The 20,348-nt window shown below is 37.4% G+C and overlaps 1 protein-coding gene across 2 annotated transcripts in view; it reads right to left on the reverse strand.

Moving 5' to 3' along the window:
- The window catches only part of mmp17a (matrix metallopeptidase 17a), a 34,739-nt gene that overhangs the window by 12,532 nt on the left and 1,859 nt on the right, over positions 1–20,348 (reverse strand). For both annotated transcript variants that reach the window (XM_056244295.1, XM_056244296.1), the window contains exons 3-5: positions 10,821–11,107; positions 3,882–4,058; positions 1,185–1,287 (exon numbers count right to left, since the gene is read on the reverse strand). In XM_056244295.1, the coding sequence (XP_056100270.1) occupies positions 1,185–1,287; positions 3,882–4,058; positions 10,821–11,107 (567 nt within the window). The remainder of the gene's footprint in view (positions 1–1,184; positions 1,288–3,881; positions 4,059–10,820; positions 11,108–20,348) is intronic.

Genomic DNA, 20,348 nt, shown 5'->3' on the forward strand with positions numbered 1-20,348 from the left:
AGAGATATTTTACGCACAACACTTTCTAGGGGTACCAATAATTGTGGCCAATGTGTATTAGAGAAAAACTTTTATTTCATAATGTGAAATAACCCCCCCCCCCCCCCCCCCACCCCCACAACATTAATTTGTTTTACTTCAATGAAAGTTTAGATTTCTGTGATGTTTTTTTGAAAGAAAGATCAAAAGAATACACAATGCAGATTTATTTTCACAGCCTTCTTTGATTATATTTACAAAGGGCGCCAATAATTTTGACTATGAATCTGAAGGGTCAAGGTTTAGCTAGTTATCCCCTACTGGTAGATGTCATAACTACACCATCTGGCTGCATCTTTCTCCATTTATGGCCATTGAAAAGTTGGCTTGTATTCAGTAAAAACAAAACAAAACAAAACAAAACAAAATACCACAGCTAACACAAGTACCTTTATCTATCTTAAGACATTTTTTAGGTTTTCTAAAACACACTACTTTCTTACACAACCATTTAAAGGTACTCTATTGATAGCTAGCAGTTGAAGGCGTACTTCAGTCCAAATTCAAAATATTGAATTTGAAAGTCTGTATATGAATATTTATTTTTGGCTAGCTATGGCTATGTCCAACCAGTCCCGAATGTCGTTTTTTATGTGTTTGGTTTCAGTTTGGGCAAATTAAAGAAGATGTTATCACCTGCTGGCAACAAAATCTCTGAATGCGTTATCCCCTCGGCTAATGACTGACTTAGCACTTTGACGTGGCTGGGATGCTAATGATGGAGCAATTACGGTGACAGAGCTGCTTTTGTGAGCGGGAACTCGCCTGACACTTTATTAACAAAGATCTTCATTCACAGCTTATTAGCTGAACTCTCTGAGAGGAATATATTACTGACCTTTGTCAAACTAAATCTACCTGTCTCACACGTCGACCGTGAAGATAGAGAGAGAGGAAAATAAAGAGGTGCAGGCTTCTCTCTGAGAAGCTAAATTCTTGCTTACTAGTAGGAGTCAGGAATTGAGTCAATAATTTGTATCATTCTGGCATTTGCTTCAGGAAGGCTGAGTGCAGTTGCGGGTGCATTATGAAGTCCGTACATATTTTCCTCCCAAATGATGGACCACTACCTCTGCAATTCAAAATACTCAAGACACGCTGAACAGAGGAATGTGGGTTTTGTGGATGTGTGCTTGTTGACTCACGGTATTGTAGATCTGTTTGTGGGGAGGTCAAGCAGGACAGGAGGTTCAGCTGTTTGAGAGGGGTCATCTGTCTGCGGCGTGTGTGATACGGAGTCCCGAACACCTGACAAAACACAAGATGAGTTCAACTTGTGCACAAGAATAAATATGCCACACATCTGAGAGGAACACACACTAAGTGCATTCTTGACTTTTTGACAAAGCTCATTAAGTAATCACTTAAAGATATCTCACTACTGCATACATAGAACATTTATGAGTAATAATGCATAAGTAAAAATGAAACTAATCTAATGAGCAAAATGTTTAACAACCAACAAAGTGCACATGTTCAATCCAACTTTGTTCCAAATCAATTTAATCCTCATGTTCTGCTTGGGAACCCCAAGGCCCTTTTGATTTATAATCATATGAGAACTTATTATAAATGACTTTTTGCCTTAAAAACACACATGCATTATGTCCTCCATCAAAAAATTCAGTACAAAATGTATGATGGGGGCCCATCAAGTAACCTTAGACACAAAACATGATCAAATGCAATTCACTTTCATTCTGAACATTTTCTGGTTATACAGAGACTTTTGTTTACACAAATATTTAACTAGTTAGTATATTTCTAGTGTGCACAGAAGTCAATTATCTATTTGGATTTGTTCACACTGTACAACGTTTTTTTTTTCTGGGGTCAAATTGACCTCACAAACAAGCAATTAAGTTTTACAACAGAGGGTTAAAGCTTCAATAATTTAGAGTTTTGATTTAGAGGAACATATATTAAAAAAATATATGTCCTATAAAAACACATGAAATAATCAGGAAACTAGGACTATTCTTTAGTTATCAGTTATCTTCTTTTTTGTCTTTTTGTAAATCAATTGTTAATAGTATTGAGCTATAAAATCGATGTGGATAGCATAGCTCAGATAATTTGGTCTTTGGAGAATGCTTATTTCAGTTCATATTGAAATGTCTGAGCACAGCTCGAGGCATTATTGAAATCTTTTCTGAAACACAAAAAAGAGACGCCGAGATTACTGGGGGGTTTTTTTCAAGAGAAAAGAATTTGAATGTAAAATTAGAGGTTAATTACAAAATACTATCATTATTATTTTTATGAGTAGCCTACATCACAATGGTCTCTGAGCCTCAAAACTAAAGACAGTAAACAGTAAATCCCAATAGAACATGATGGTTAATTCTTTGGGGAAAAGGACTGGTTTTGTATGTACACACTCATTATTTTGCAGAAACTACACATGCATTTATTAAACGCTTGGCCAGTGTTCATCACATCGAGTTCCAGAGCTCATGGCACTATTTGCTTGAGCCAATCCTGATCTTTCCATCCCTCTCCTTAAATGTTTCTCTATCTCTTTGCTTCCCATGCTTATTTGCAGCGCCGTGCGGCATTCTGCATGTTGATTTGCAGGGTCCAAATCATGGTGATGACCAATTAATCCCTGTGCTCCTAAGTCTGACTCAACACAGCCATGTAATTAAATCAATAGTTCCCCTATACAAACCAAATCACTTCTGCTCTGTGCGCCCCTCGTTTAGGGCCTGTTATTTGCCTGGTGGGATCACAGAAAAGGGCAGCCTGCAGAGGGGGCATGCACTGCCAATCACTTTGTTTATACAATTACAATGGGCAGCTAAAAACAAGATAATGTGAGTGCGGAGGGATGGAGGAAAAGTCGAGAACTGTTGAACTTTTTTATGTTAGATTGTGTAAGTCACGTTGCGAACGCACTCCTATAATTACTCACTAAAACACAGACATTAAATAAGCATAAAGAATTAACAACATGAATAGTACGCTACACTCACGTTTTTCTCAGGAACACATCTAATGTTGACGTATAAATGAATATAATAATAATAATAATTTGAATATATTTAAATTAATATATAATTATATTAATATATAATTTATAAACATATTAATTATATATAAGTACTAGAACAAAATCAGTTATTGTAGTCAGTTTTATTTTTTTGAAATTGTATTTAAATTGACTATAATAATAACATTAATATTTGAATAAAATGAAAATAAATATTGAATATATAATAATATATTTATATTATTCTGATATGAATGTATTAGAATTAAATAATAGAATACAATAATAGTTATAATGTTTTATTATAAATACATTTTCATCAAAATAAAATTGACTACAATAAATGAATATGACATGATGAAATAGACTGAATTTTTAAATTAGGACTAAAACAGAAAACTGTATAAAAATGAACACTGGCTGCATCATTTATATCCGAGCACTCAGATGGGCCCATTATGCATTATGAAGATTTGCAGGCTTTTTTGCAGGGTTACCCGATTCTAGTTCTGATTCTACCCGATTCTAAAGCGATGCAGACAGCGCATGTAGCAGCGCTATCAGCAGGCACAACTCATTCTTTGTGTCATCCTTGTGTGTTTACTGTTGACAGATTACAGCATCTATCTGTCTGTATGTCTTGCAGAGAAACTGCGTCTTCAAGTTGTCGCTACTTGTCACTTTTTGCTGCTTCAACAATGCCAAGGCATCTGAGATGATAGCAGGGTGTCCGTGTTTGATTGAGGATCTCAGCTCACACAGCTTGCCACAGTGCCTGTTTTCAGTTAACTGATGGAGAGGGAGGAGGAAAGAAAGAAACCAGACGTGACCAAGGGGCGGACTTTCTTACCGTAAAGCTGCCAGACACGGACCTTGTCTTCGTACGGGAGGTTGTACTTGAGCGGGTCCCCTACTGGCCCTTGGTAGTAAGGGCGCATGATGGACTCAATGGCAGAGGTGTGTGCGAGCCCTATGGCATGGCCAAACTCATGCACCGCCACTGCGAAAAGGTCCATGCCGTGGGAATCTAAAGAGAAAAGACACAATAAAAAAAAAAAGAAATGTTAGAAAGAAAAGTCTTTTCTTCATAATAACAAACCAGTTCAAGATAGTAATGCTTATTCGAAATGGGGTCCGGATATGACCAGGGGGCCACAAGAGGGTGAAAAGTTAAGATAAATTAGATAGACAGACAGACAGACAGACAGACAGACAGACAGACAGACAGACAGACAGACAGACAGACAGACAGACAGACAGACAGATAGATAGATAGATAGATAGATAGATAGATAGATAGATAGATAGATAGATAGATAGATAGATAGATAGATAGATAGATAGATAGATAGATAGATAGATAGATAGATAGATAGATAGATAGATAGATAGATAGATAGATAGATAGATAGATAGATAGGCAGGCAGGCAGGCAGGCAGGCAGGCAGGCAGGCAGGCAGGCAGACAGACAGACAGACAGACAGACAGACAGACAGACAGACAGACAGACAGACAGACAGATAGATAGATAGATAGATAGATAGATATTGTGCGTTGTGTGGGAGCTAATATAGATATTGTTATAGTTATAATTTTTGATGTGAACGCCCGTTAAGTTAAATGAGCTTTAAGAGAAAAATAGTCAAAAAACATAAAATCAACTAAAAAAAGTTAAATAATAATACATTAAAATTGACAGAATTTTGACATCATTAAAATGCACAAATTATTTTATTTTATTGATGGCCATTGTTCTAAATTTCTCTTCAGGTTTATACATTTAACAGTACTGAGGTGAGTAGAAAAAAGAAGATTTATCCATTATAAAACTATGTGGTTAGCAAATCTCACATAATGAAGAATTTGATGAGATATCTGACCTAGCAAATCTGAGCACAGTTTGAGGCATTATTAAGAAACAGATGAGGAGAACGATCTGAGAAGCACAAGACCTCAGCAATTTGCTTTCCATGCAATCTAGGAGAAAGAACAAACTAAACAGATTTCTTTTGCGATATTTCTGTCCTATTGAACATCAAATACCTTGTTTCATAAGGAAGACGACATCCAGTGCAATTATGTCCTGGAAATCATGGTGATTAAATTGGGAATAGTTCAGGATGTCCACCCACATTGTCATTTTCAACACAATGAGCTTGTGATTGACAGGGAGGACTGCGCCATTAAACGTTACTCACCTTTTTCATTATCTCGCTTTAGTACACAGACAGATCTGTGCGATGCAGCCAGCCATAAAATAACATTCACACTTTTCTGTTAAATGGCCCCTAGAGATGGCAACAAAAATGCAGCCAGGGCCAGGAAAGTGTCATTGGATTAGTTTGAATAGAGAGAGAGACAAATAGACAGGAAGAGTTTTATAGATATATAGACAGACCGAGAGAAAGGTGAGCAGAGCCATGGGGCTCTACAAACTGTGAACATGTCAAAAAGCACAACAGCTGTCTTATGCTGCAGGTTTGTATAAGCAGAACATAGCTATTCAAGCTTCTCTGAGCAGAACCGAGGATTAAATCAGTGACTTGCTCATTAAGATTACGACTCAAAATGAGCCGCGTATCACTAACGGGGCTCGACACCCTCGTTTTTGCATTAGCATAATGCATAAACACCCCTTATTCCGACTGTGGACTAATATTAGAAGGCAGAATTTTTTGATTAATTCGAATGTAATGTTTTGCTACAATTTTATTATTTTTAAATCGAGAAATTGCGGGTTTGAATACATTTTTTAGCAAACGTTACAATTAGACAGGTTGACAGTTAAGAGAAGAAAATGATCCGACTAAATGATGGTGCACCTGATTAACCGATCTTGTGTGGCGCGCTCAATGAACGTAGAAGACGTTCGTTTTAAGCAGCTGTTCACAAAGAAAAAGCGTTGGAAAAAAACAAGACGTGGGCAAAAAAAGCTAAGTTATTAGATATTTAGTCATTAGTTATTTTTCTTTTATTTGAGCGCCACGTTTTTAGAATACCGTTTTTAATGGGTGAGACGCTGAAAAAGACGTGAGACACGAGTGCAACAGACAAACACGTCTGCCAAGCATAAACACAACAGAAAAATAGCTAAATGGAATGTAAAGAACTACTGTTCAAATAAATGTTTGATATTTCATGTTTGTATGATGGTGACAGGCTGAAAGGTGCTGTTATTTTCTGTTTTTACAAAGCATTTAATAGACTATTACTGGTGTTATACTTTTAGTCATTTTGAATTTGAATAGCCTTGACTTTATGGCTAAGAAATATTTAGAATTTTTTTCTAGTAGTATATAGGATATGTTTGAGATAAGTTTATACAATATTTGCCTTCATATTTCATTTTTGCAAAGATATTTAACATATGAGTAATTTGTTTTGATCACTTCAGGTGTGGTGCACTTGGAACAGAACTTTTTTTAACCAGATGGTTAATAAAGAGAATGCTACTTGAATCATATTGTAGGTATGTTTTTAAGTTGACTAGTTAAACATCGAAATTGTAAATCGAGAATTTTTTTTTTGCCACATCGCCCAGCCCTAGCTAGTCTGCTTACAAACGGATCCATGTAAACGGAGCTATATTGTTTACTGATCCCTCATGTTGTTTCAAACACATATGACATTCTTTCTTTTGTGTAACTCAAAAGAAAACCTTTTTTACACTGTTATTTTTTATATAACCAATATGCATTGAAGAAAGGCATGAGGATGAGAAGTAAGTGACAATTTTTTTTTATTATTTAGGTGCACTGTCCCTTTAAGACAACACACATTCTGAGGAAGAATCATGCCTGATGAGTTTTGCCTTGTGTCTGGTTAGCAACCCTCGTTTCTAATCGCTAGAGGCTGATTTGTTTAGCACAAGCTAGCGATTCATCCAGATGAACTTTGCGCCGATCAGAGTCCAAAGGAGGAGATGCGGCGGATGACAGATGGATCTGAAGCAATCTGATTAAGACCTTACGCACTGGAAACATCTGGTGCATGGCAGCCTAAAGCAGCGAGCTGAAGGTGTCTGTCACAGATGACTGAAATAAATGAGTGTAAACTATTTTAAGACTGAAATGTAGCCTTTGCATGTTAAGAATTTGGCCCTGGATTTCAAAAGCTTGTTTGAGTGAAGGCTAGGGTATTAAAGTACCTTCTGTTCAGTAAACAAATACATGTGTTTAGGATTATCAGATCAGAATGGCTTTAATGGAATAGATCACTGAAAATTTCGAATCTGTCATCAATTACTCACCCTAATGTTCTTTCTTCTGTGGAAAAACTGTACTGGTCGCTCTTTTTCATACAATTACATTATTGCAATGCATTTTGGTGCATGGCTTTCAAGCTTCATAAAGGTGCAAAAGCACAATAAAAGTGTCTCAAATGTAGTCCATATGAATATAGGGTGAATTCAGGTTGATTGGGACACTTTTTGCCATTGAGTGGGAAAACTCAATCAACCTGAATTCACCCCTATTGATGTGAGTCATTATTCAATTAAATTCTTGTCTTTTAATTGTAAAGAAATCAGTAAGATTTAATCATTCTTTTGAGTCGGATCCTTTCAATGAATTAGTTAATCTAGTTCACAAAACACATCTGAAAGACTCGTTCATGAATAATGTAGTCGTGGTTTCAGAAGACTTGAAATATAGCTATAGAGTGATAAAGACTATTTTATAATGCTTTTACGTCCTGTTTGAAGCTTTAAAGCGTTCCCTTTAATTACAACTGCATGTAAAAGAGTAGCCTAGCCAGTTGATATACATTTCTACTTTTCTGTTATTCAGAAAAAGACATTCATGTTTTGAAGGACATGAGGGTGAGTAAATAATGACAGTATTTTCACTTGTGGTTGAACTAATCCTTTAAAGTCACTGAAGCATAGGCAGAAAGTTGATGATTTCTTAAAATAACCTTCTTCATGAAGGTAAAAGAGCACTCTCTCTCTCTCTCTCTCTCTCTCTCTCTCTCTCTCTCTCGCAGTGTGTGCGCAGAAAGGAAATCAACGATAGTCACTGCTAATGACTGGTGGTTCGGTAAAATGGACGATAATGGACCAAGGTCTTCTGCCTCATTTTGTCATACACACAAAAAGATGTGGACACGCACACAGACATTAAATTCAATGGTGATTCACAGGCTTGGGCCAAATTGCGAAAAGTTTATCAAAAAACCACCTGCTTAATGAGCCTTTTGTTTGGGCCACAATAATCAGTCTGCATTAGTGAGCAGCCAATGAAGGCATAATTAATAAAAGCAATCTGCCCGCTGTCATAACAACAGCTAGAGACGCTCCTGTGATTCCACTCTTATTCTGACCCATGGGAACATGGGACGCCTCCGCTGCTGTTGCAACAAGTATGACGATACCCGCAATCTCAAAAGAAGCGTTTTGAATTCTGTTAAGAGTTAATCTGAACAAATAGCAGAACTTCCTCTTTCCTGTTTCTTTCCGTTGTTCCCTCAAAGAGAAAGTTCTTGTTATGTCAAAAACAATATGCTTACAGGTCTCCAGACTGAGCTGGAGGGAGAGAGAAACAGGGAAAAGGGAAGTACGTTTACTCACCCTCTGTTTGCATGATAAAGCTTGTCTTTTTTTAAGGAGTTCAATCAGCTGAGCCTCTAAGATTTATATTCCTTATAAACGGGAGGATTTTATCTTAGAAATAATTCATTTTAAAGTTTCAATGTGAGAATGTAAATTTTTCTTTCTACTGCGTAATGCTTTAAGATGTAATTTGAAATTACATTTATTTCGAATTAAAGTGTCTAATATATATAGTGTTCTTTAAATTAATAGCACTGAAATTTAACACCGAATTCGAAACCAGAGTGCAAGTTTTTATCTGTGGATGCATTTACACCCTTTGGCAGCACACATACCGTAAACTACTAAACTCTTTCCAGTTCTGCTTACAGGTTCATCCTCACCTTCGAAATAAAACATCCAGGTCTTTATTTTAGCATTACTCCATGTTTCGTCACTCTTAAAGGTACGTTGGCAATGTTTTTCATAAACACTTGTTTTTTTCGGTTGAAACTTTCTTCACATCTTGCAATCAATAATAGAAGTGGTCTAAATAAAAAAAACATTTTCTGGTTGGTATATGGAAACAACAAACACAACTGCACAAACTGAAAGATTAAAAAGTATGACACATATTATGCGATTCCTCTATATCTAGCTGAAGATTTAGTCAAGGTATCAAACCTTGGTATGGCCTAAACACTGTTTATCTGTTATACCAACGCTATCTCACGACCAATTCGTCCGAATTTGACGAGTGATTAAAAGATGGCTAATTCGTACGAATACGTACGACCTCATTCGTACGAATATGTACGATTTTACTTCTATTCAGCAAGGATGCATTACATATTTAAAAAAGACATTTATAATTTTACAAAATATATGTATTTCAAATAAATGCTGTTATTTTAAAATTTCTATTCATTAAAAATCTTTACAAAAATGGTTTCCACAAAAATATTAAGCAGCACAACTGTTTTCGACATTGATAATAATAAGAAATGTTTCTTGAGCAAAAAATCAGCATATTAGAATGATTTCTGAAGGATCATGTGACACTGAAGACTGGAGTAGTGATGCTGAAGATAGTTTGTACTACATTTTTTATTTAAAAAAAATTTGAGCATAAGAGACAAAAAAATCTTACTGACCCCAAACTTTTGAACAGTGGAGTATGCATATTAAAAAAATTGATTTTTCTCATTAGATAGTCTCAGAGGGCAGACGGAAAGCCAAAAATAACACAGTTAATCAGGACATTTTTGGCTGATGTAGAAATCTTGGGCCTGTTACAACGGCCCATAATGAATAATGACGACTCAGGAATAATTGATGACCATATGGGAGGTCCAGGTGCAGGTGCTCATTAGATGGACAGCTAATGAAGCGAAAACATGGAAATGGCCGTGTTATGGTGAAGGGTCAGTTGAACACACACGAAGAGGTGGAGGGCTCGTCTTCAGCAGTACTGAGAGATGAAGGAGGGGTGCAGCGCTCAGCTGTGTATGTCGAGACTGTGTAAGTGGGTGGTGAAAGGCTTGTGATTTTTAAGTAGGACTTTTCCCTCCCTAATTCTCTCTCTCTCGTTCTCTCTCTCATCATTCAGTCCCTCATATTACATCCGCACCTGCCAAAGGCCTAAGCAAACAGCTGCTTGTCTGATGGGGGGGCCTAATTGGGGCAGACTCCACTGCTGTCCATGAGCATATGGACCATAGCCACAAGAGAGCAGAGTTGGGATGCAAAGGGTCGTTTGAACCAATCCTATCAGAGTTCACTCACTGGGCAGGTTTGTGTAATGGGAACCCCACCTGCCCCCATGCTAATTATCAGCCTTATGGTTAGCGCAGCCTCTCGGCAAACATGTGCACCTTTGGTTTGCATCCTGGAGATGGTCGAGCCAGGTTATGGCTCAAGAGAGAAGAATGAGGAACTGAGATAGACTACAGCATCTGTTGCTTTCAGACAGGCCTTGCCTCCCGGGCTCCAGATCCTGTTTTGGAATACCGCACAAAAAATGTCTCTATTATCTGACAGACATCACTGAAAAAGTTATCCTGAGAAATTACGCCTGCTTCTAGGACAGTCCCAGACAGAAAAAGAGTCAGGGGAGTGGACAGCAGTCTTTTTAGCTTGTCAGATCCAATCAGAAACAATCTCTACCTGTCTACCTGTACATTTCACATCTTTGACATTATATATATAAAAAAATAAAATACATGTACCGTACACAAAAATATATAAAAAGAGACTTCGTACCTGGCGACCTGAAGGTCCAGGCTTCATCATCATCAAAGTGTGTGTCGCCAGCTGTGAATCGTTCTCCGGGAAAGAAGGCGTGGGCCACTGTGCCACCGGGTCCATCAAAAGGGTATCCGTCATTATGGTCCGCTTTGGTGAAGTCAATCTGAATGTCTGCCTCATTCCCCGCCACCTCATGGAAGTTGAGTGGCGCGATGTCACTCCACACTTTCAGTGCGTAGTACATGAGCGCCCGCACCGTGTCTCGACCTAGCAAAACTGACTCCTTTGGAAACGTCCTCACCCTGTGAGAGCAGAAACATGAGTATATGTTTGAAACTATGGCTTGAAATAGACAAGAATCCCTTTGTAGGACCACCGACAGTGCAAGAAGATAAATTCCACACTGCTTTTGAATGCATAAATAGGACAAGGCATGCAGCAGGCTGTCAAAAGCAGCTCTAAAATCCTGTCTCGCGGCTCTTTCTAACTCAGAATTACTTCCAAGGTAATACATTTAGGATACACAACAGTTACAACACATCTTCTTCCCATCTTCCTCTTTTCTGTTTCACTCAAGGTAATTCGGAAACAAGTAAGTGTGATTTGGAGGTCCACTACACCCCACAATCATGGTAATCACTTCCAAGGACAATTTGAGCCCTCTTTCCAAGTACAGACAAAATTCGATGAGAAATTAATTTCAAAGTGCCAGCTCTGTAAGTGCCCACTAAGAAGTGTGCCTTATGCACAGAATACACTTATCCTTTCTGCACAAGCACCGGGTTCAGGCATTCTATTACATGTGCAGAACATCTTTGGGTGCTGGTAACATATTTGCACCGGTTGCTCAAGGTCAATATGTAAATTCAGTCAAGTTCTATGGCAGTTTAGGTGGTAACAGCTGGTTCTACAATGAGTTTACAGTCAGGTTGATTCAAATGGAAAGCAGGAGATGCACAATAGTGCTGTGCCAAGGTCAACGCTGCCCCCAGCTGAATTTACAATGAGCTAAGTGACCTCCTTGTGTGCTAACATTCTCCATGTGATGTGCTACACTGTGTGTACATTAATTCATCTCACCCCAATGCTCTTCTGCTTGACTTGTGCCAGATATGCCGTTAACCCCCTAAGTATTTCACATGCAAATCTAAAGCTTGAGAGGGAATTTAAGGTGAAATACTGTACAATTTGTGCTCATGTTTATGGTGTAGCCTATAAAATTTGAAAAAAAAATATATAAAATAGAAAAGACAAAAAGATATAGTATAGAAAACAGCATATAAAGTATATTATATACATATTTGTATATTATGCAGTTGTAATCAAAATTTTTCAACCCCCATTGCAAATCTGGTTTATTGGCAAAATGTACAGACTTCCAGCTGTTTGCAATGAACAAATCAAACACAAGTCATTTAAACAGCTCAACAACAAATGTTTCAAATGGTTTCCCCAAATTCAACTGAAAATGTACTTTTAACCCCTTTACACGTAAGTTTAAATATTCTAGCTGAGCCCCCAGCGTGAGTTTTTTAAGGCGACCGTTATTTTAGAATGTATCACTTTAATATCCCCATGGAAATATGGATTAATCCTTTTTAAAGCTACAAACGTTATTCAGTCAAGAGCAGTGAGCAGTGCGATTTTCTCTTTGTCTTTTGTTGTTTGATTAACATTTATGACAGACTGCAGCAGGAATATTAGGCTTGACGCGGATCTGTTGAACTCGATGTTCATTTAAGACTTTTCAACTAATTTAAGACTGCTTATGAGGACACTCGCCAAAAAATGGCATTTTGACATAATTGTGTGTCTTTTTGTCTGTTCAGGTTTACATTCAATTAGTTCAGTTTGCCCTGTAAGTATACAATGGCCTGATATGGTCACATGCTATGGTCACATACTGCTGTGGTAGGAAGCGAGTATGAATTTCAAGTTCAATTTTCTATCCATTTTCGCCATAATGTGCCCTTAGCAGGGTTTCAATAGACGGCCGGCATAAATTAGAGAATAATCAAGGGAGTTTTTTTTTTCCATGTCGTCTGGTTATTATACAGGCACTAGCAGTGGCAGCTGACCTGAAAGCCTGACAAAGTGCCTCTGGGAAGATTGGCCATCCCAGCAGCATGTAAACGCTCAAATGTTGAAGCTTAATTTTCAGTTACAATCCCCCTTCTTTGTCTCCATGATACAAGACTGATTAGGCAGACAAGAGGGGAAATGGATAAAAAGAGAGAAAATGGCAAATAGAAATCAGGGGGAGCAAGTTCAAAAGAACTCATTTCCTCTATTCTGTTGTAATTCTCACAGCGGGTCTTACCCCTGCAGATCAGTGGTCCAGACAGGACATTTACAGTATGGTGATAATCACACATCAAATCAATCCTCCACACTCACAACTAGGCAGTGAGAGTGATGCACAGCCAGATGGGTGTTTTAAAGGAATGATTCCTCAAATTCACTCTTAGAAATAAAGGTTGATGGGTGTAGGGAAACTCGGGATTATTCCAATTAGCTCAGATACAGGGAATATAATTTTAATAACTAATCATGAAACATGATCGGGAATCACCTACAAATTATAAAATTACCCGTAAGGGAATAAGTTGCCAATGTTCTGTATGAACGATTGAATGCAACGAACACTTGTACTATCAACAATCAATCACAAGAATTATAATTAAATATTAATATGTCAATTGTCTAAAATAGACCGATTGTCAGGATAATCTTTAAGGGGATTAATTTATGATCGAATCATCTGCTTGTCCAGCAAACCTGATCATTCGATCTCCACCAAACCTTACAAAATTATCCTCCTTTATAGACTTTCAAGAGAAGCTATTCCTCTGGCCACGAGGATAAACTTTCCTGTTCTTAAAGCTGCAGTAGGGAGTTTTGAGAAAACGTTGACTTAGCCTGAAAATTTGAACAAGCACAACTTACAGGTCCCACCCCCTTTCTCTTTGCTGCGCTACAGCCCTCCCTCCACAGCTCGTCCTCCACAGCGGAGCCTGTCGTGAACGCGCAGGCTAGTAAACAGGGTCACCGATAACAGCGGATAAAAAGTTATATGGCACATTCACTAATAGGGACTAAACGTCAACAATATGCTTTACATTGACTATGGCCTGCCCATACTTTGACTACAAACTTGGTCCTCAAATCAAATCATTATGTATTTTGCAATACATGTAACTTTATAACGTTGCACTCTTTCTATAAGTTATAAATAGCTAGTAAGATAACGTTAATATAACGATATATAATGCTAGATAAGGTGTGCTAGTACATTATTTCAGCAACATGACAAGCCAGTGAATTAGCAGGTTTCAATTGTTGCTTAGCAGAGTGCGTGACATTTTATCTAGCACTACATGTTATGCGGCTAGAGTTTTGACACCGAGTCAATGGGCTCTGTGTAATTCTTTCTTTTTCGCTTGTTTATCGTCATCAGTCTTTTTCCTTTTACCTCTTTGTTTTATGAGCAGGTGTCACTCGAGAATTGGCAGTTTAGGTTGTTTCTCCGTCATAAGCACAGCTGCAGCACGCCGGCAATCTTGAGTTTGAACGACAGCTCGCGCTCCGGCGCTCGCGCTGTGCAAGAGAGGGGTGTGATCAGCGCGTACACGAGCGTGATTGACACTGCTAAGACATTCCTCCTGGCTCTGATTGGTTGTTTCTGACCGGGAGCGTGTATTTCTGCAAATGGCAATAGGACCACTGGGAGGAGCCAGAGGAGCTTGATTTTTACACAGATTATCTGTCTCATGTTCTACTGTCAGGACATAATGACAGTTTTAGCAAATACATGTTTTCAAAAGTTACCTACAGGAGCTTTAACAATACCTTTTTAAGTATCAATAAATTTGTAAAGCACGTAGCTTTGATCGCAACATTAAAGGGACTTTGAAATGTGCACGAGACAGTCAATCAAATGAATATAATGTATTTAATAAAATGAAAATTACGTATACATGGAATAAATGTACGTTATATACAAACAATACTAAAGCAACAAGACACTGAAAGAAACTGAAAGTGAAAGAAACAGGGAGAGAGTGAGAGAGAGATCCTGAAGGAGAGTGGCAAATTACAGACCGTAAACCCTTGAGACAGAGAGACACCAAGATATCAAATCATAAACGCATTAAAGCTCGATAACATGAATATACTTGCATATATGGTTCTCTTATGTTGCTGAACAAGGGTGCGTGAGTGAGCGTCTTCTTGTGTGTGGCGTTCCGTCGGAGGGTCACGTGGTCTGCGGATGGTCCGGAGCGTGCACTTTCAACGAAGGTTTAAAGGTCTTTGACGTAAAGTTACCAAAGAAACAATTCAGGCTAAGTTCATTACTCGTCTATGGAAATGAACAAAGTAGAATACGAAAAGGAAAAACAAAACTTAACAAAATAAAACAAAAGACTAAGACTAAAAGGAAAGGAAAGGACAAACTGGAGACGTCCAGGAATTCCTTCTTGCCGGAAACGGGGAAGGTTTTGAGATGATAACGTCTGTGTGAAGCTGGCTCATCGCTGGTTTTAGGGGTGTTTTGTTTTAACTCACGTTCGCCATGAAAGTGTCAATGAACGCCATTAGGAACAGACTTTCTGGTGCTCGCTGGTGAATTACTAGACACGAGTCAAATGTTAAAAGCTTTTCCCCAAACTTAGAATGGTTAGGTCATGTGAGACTGTCCAGATACCCTTCATGGGGTTCTGTATAACAAAGGGTTCTTGACTCAATTTTAAAGAATCCATAATGCCAAGATGATTCTATATATTAAGGAGAAATGTCTTAAATTATTGAATAATACGTTCACGTTTAACGGGATATTTCAATTTATTCTAGTGATAAAGTATATTTACGAGCTGTATTTAAATTTAAAATAAATTAACAAAAATAAATAAATTAAAACTAAATCCATACAATGATCCCATGATGAGAACCTTTTCTAGAGTGTAGCCTTTGTAAAATTCTGAAACAGAAATATGTAATTTGTTATTCACTGAAAATCTTTATATGCACCATGAGATTTAAAACAAAGAAGTATCATTATCCAATTTATGAATTAATCATTCCTTTGAGTAAAATATTTTCAATGAATCAAATGATCCATTTTACAAAACCAGTCTGATTTGGTTCTTGAATGCAACTCACTGACTCAATGATTCGCAGTTGTTGAAAACTTGATATAGTGTATGAATCATATTGGACCACTTTTATGATGCGTTTGCATCCTTTTTGAAGCTTGAAAGTTCTGGACTCCATTTATTATAACTGAAAAAGAATTTTGTGTTTTGTTTTTCACAGAAGAAAGAAAGTCATGCAGGTTTTGAACGACATGAGGGTGAATAATTGATAACATTATCTTGACTTTTGAGTGCACTATCCCTTTAAAGATCCCCATCCTATTCAGTCATATGGTTTTTAGTTACTTTCTCCAATCAAACAGACACGCGCCATGAGGGATGAAAAGAAATCCAACCCTGACGGATTACCGTCATTTGAGTCCTTTGGACATGGGTGGGATTATCTAGCTAAACTACAGCATGATGATTTACAACCTCCGCCCTCATTGTAAGCTGGCATCTGGGCTTGATGCTCAAGCGAACACATAGATGCCCATGATACAGAAATCACACAACAGCTCCTTCACACTCTCATTGGGTATTGCCTGGAGCGTATTGAGCAATTGTGAGAGTTGTTCCCATTTTCATCCGGCACGGAAAGGATTAGGAGCGTCAATGGGGTTTGATAGATTGAAATGTGATGGGAGTAATGGAGGGTGGTGAGGAAAGAGATGCTTATCATAAAGCCATTTCACTCTGCTCCCTACTAATCAGCTTGGGAAATCAACCCCAAAGACACACAATGTGAGTCTGGGGGGAAAAAACACATTGTCTTCAAAGCAATCACTCCTAATCTATTTGGGTAATTAATGAGAGTGTTAACAAGCAGGCAGGGGCCCTAGAGTAGGGTGAGGGTCTAATGTGGAGTGATGGAGTCATGATGAGGGGCCATCTCCACTTGACACTGATGGTCCATGTGCTCTGAATACATATGTAGACAGCTGGACCTCTGAACCTTGTTCTTACTGATCAATCATTTATCCAACTGTCTGAACCAGTAAACTGTCTGAAAAATAGAAAAAAAGATTAATACTTAGTGCAATGAAACTGTTTTAAACATGTTTTGATGCCTGTTAAAACCTTAAAGTGACAGTTCACCCAAAAAAATTGAATTCTGACATCATTTCCTCACCCTCATGTTGTTTCAAAAATAAAACCCAAAAATGTTGAACACATTTGGAGAAAAAAATAATTTTTTTATGGCTGTGTATGACTTTCTTTTGTGGAACAAAAGTGAGATGTTTTAAGGATCTTAATCTCAATCGAATTTATAGTGGCTTAGAAAACATCATACAATTAGCCCACAGGATTCGTACACAACAGTCCAAGTCAAGAGCATCAGAACAAAATTGAGTCATTATTTACTGACAATCTTTCCTTCCATGGAGCTGAAAACCCCAAAACCCCTGAGAGCAGATCATGAACAAACCAGTTAGATTTAGGAATGAATCATTATAAGTCTGTTCAAAATAATTATTTATTAATTGATTCGGTTCTTAAGTCATTATGAACTGTCACTCTATGGTAAAAAACAACATGCAAATTCATTTTAACATCCTTATGTTGCCTATAGACATTAAGGTGAGCAACAAATAATTAAAGGGGGCCTATTATGCCCCTTTTTACAAAATAAGTCTCAGGTGTCCCCAGAATGTGTCTGTGAAGTTTCAGCTTAAAATACCTCACAGATAATTTATTATACCATGTTGTAAATGCATTTTTGAGTGGAAGGAAAAACATGCTGTTTTCGTGTATGTATCTTTAAATGCAAATGAGCTGCTGCTCCCAGAAGAGGGCGGAGCCTGTACAGCTCATGCCTCTGTCCAGATACTCTGCCAAAAACTAACAAAACATCTTTTTGGTTTCGATTATCATCCCTACATTTGCAATTGTTTTTCTTGTTTCACATTTAAATTGAACAAAATGTACTCTAATTAAGGTTCATGCTTATAACAAAACAACAAAAACAACATTTTGCAATGTGCTAGTAAAATTCTTATGTAAATTAAAATAGTTAATTAATATGTAAGGTTGTTTAGATATTTTTACAGAAAAAAATAATTTCTTGCAATATAACTGCAGAAAGAGTTGCATCCATTAAGAATCTTGATGCATATAAAGAGGCCAAAACCCGTCAGGCTGTGCTGATCAAAAGCTTTATACTGTCTGTACATTTGCTGTGTTATCGATTCTTCCCTTGCTCAAACCTATTTTAAAAGATCTCTCCGCACACAAACCTGTATGATAGTGCAGTGTAATAATCACTCAGAATCCATCATAGTCCCTTCTCCCTTCCTGTCTCTTTCTGTACAGCCCTTTTCAATTGGCTTGGAAAGGCTTTTTATCACTGCTCCTAAAACAAGCCATTACAGGCTTTATTATAGCGACTGGCTTCTCGGCTGGTGTACAGGCACACCTCTGTCGCTACAACTGAACCAGGGGTGCAAAGCTCCATGACATACATTTTACAAGAACTGATAGAGTTCTCCCAGCACAGTTATAGGAGTCATTTCACCCCAACCAGCACTTAGCGGGTCTGAGGAGGTCACTCGACTGAGTCTGCCCAAACTTATTAACACAGAGAAGGAAGGTTCAAGCTAAAATTAAGGTCACACAAAACCAATCCAAAATGCTGAGGGAGACAGAATGAGGAAATTGAGGAAGCACAGGTGTCAAACGGCAAATTTGACTATTTCTATTTGACTCCAAATTGGACAAGAAAAATACATTTGAATAGACACACAATGTTGCTTCCAAAAAGCTAATTCGGTAACACTTTACAATAAGGTTCATTTATTAAACATTAGTTATTAACTAACATGAACTAACCATGAGCAATACATTTGTTACTGTTTTTGTTAACGTTAGTTAATACAAATCCAGCTGTTCATTGTTTGTTCATGTTAGTTCACAGTGCATTAACTAATGTTAACAAGATTTTAATAAAGTATTAGTAAATGTTGAATTAAATATTAACAAAGATTAACAAATGCTGAAGAAGTATTGTTCATTCTTAGTTAATGTTAACTAATGTAGTTAACTAATTAACCTTATTGTAAAGTGTTACCAACGAGATTATAAATGCTAAGCTAAATGTTACAACAGATTTCTGACTCCATCTGTATCTCCGAAGTGTATGATGTTTTAAGCACTATGAGTCATACACGTCACATTCAATTATCTTCAAAGGCCAGCGTGATAGTGTTGTGTAATATGTCACACTTTTATTCTCTAAACCATTGAAATGTACCCAGAGGGATTTTTAAAATATCTGTACATATTATTTAGCTAAATAGCTATATATTATCATTCATTGATAAACACATCATTGCTGCATTTCTGAGGGATTTTTAAGGGAACTCCTTACTGTGTAGCCTTAAAGCAATCGCCACTGGTCAAACTCTCAAAGGACCCTGCTGAGTCAGAAAGCCAAACATTTATTAAACTGCATGTCTTTGAGGTCAGATGTCTAGTGCAATTTAATTCGGACCATCTGGATGTACGTGTTGAAGATGTTCACAACACAGCCCTAGAATGTCAAAAATGTCTCTGCATTAGTTCACTCAAAACTAGTTTCTCAAAATGTCCCTCATGTTGTTCCAAATCTGTATGAATTTCTTTCTTCTGTATATGGTTTATTCATTTGGTAGAAGATGCTTTTATCCAAAGTGACTTTTTTAAAGATATTATATTATATTATATTATATTATATTATATTATATTATATTATATACAAATGGGTAGGTTTAGGGGTAGGGGTTGGGTTACGTGCTCAAATGTCCAAATAGTGTAAATAAAAAATGTAATAAAATGCAAAAAAAAAAAAAAAAAAGATGATTTACTCCAATATATAATTTAATCACAATAAAATTCCCATGCCCATTGCGTCTGTGTATTGATGCCAAAGGTCTTTCAATGAAAGCAATCGAGGAAAATTACACTAAAGGGGTACCCTGTGCTAGAGGTCTGCATTCCCGATAAGAATTCTTGATTCAATTTTCGAAAAAAGACTGTAGCGGTCGGTGACTCTTGTGTACTTTGGACGGGAGCGGCCGGGCTATTGTCCTTTATACAGCCTGCTTTGAGGACTGTATTATGCATGTGCTGTGTTCATGGACCAGTGCTTTCTGCGTCATAAGTTTTATTTGCATGCGTCTGTTTTTGAACGAGAGACGCTGAAACTGTCGTCAGGACATTCTTTAATTGCATGGATGTTAAATAGTTCAGTTTCAAAAAGTGATTTCATTGCGCAATAGCTATAAGCCAACGGTTTTCATTTATTCATATTCATGCCGGGAAAAAACAGTCACCCGCAGACCTCTACCCTGTGCGTTACAAAGTGAAGCCGACGACGAGTCTTGACCAAGCATCAATATGTGATGAGTTGGGAGTGAGAATGTGTTGATTATAA

The sequence above is a fragment of the Rhinichthys klamathensis genome, unplaced genomic scaffold, assembly GCF_029890125.1.
Source record: "Rhinichthys klamathensis goyatoka isolate OS25496 unplaced genomic scaffold, OSU_Roscu_1.1 h1tg000956l_1, whole genome shotgun sequence".
Classification (NCBI taxonomy): Eukaryota; Metazoa; Chordata; class Actinopteri; order Cypriniformes; family Leuciscidae; genus Rhinichthys; species Rhinichthys klamathensis.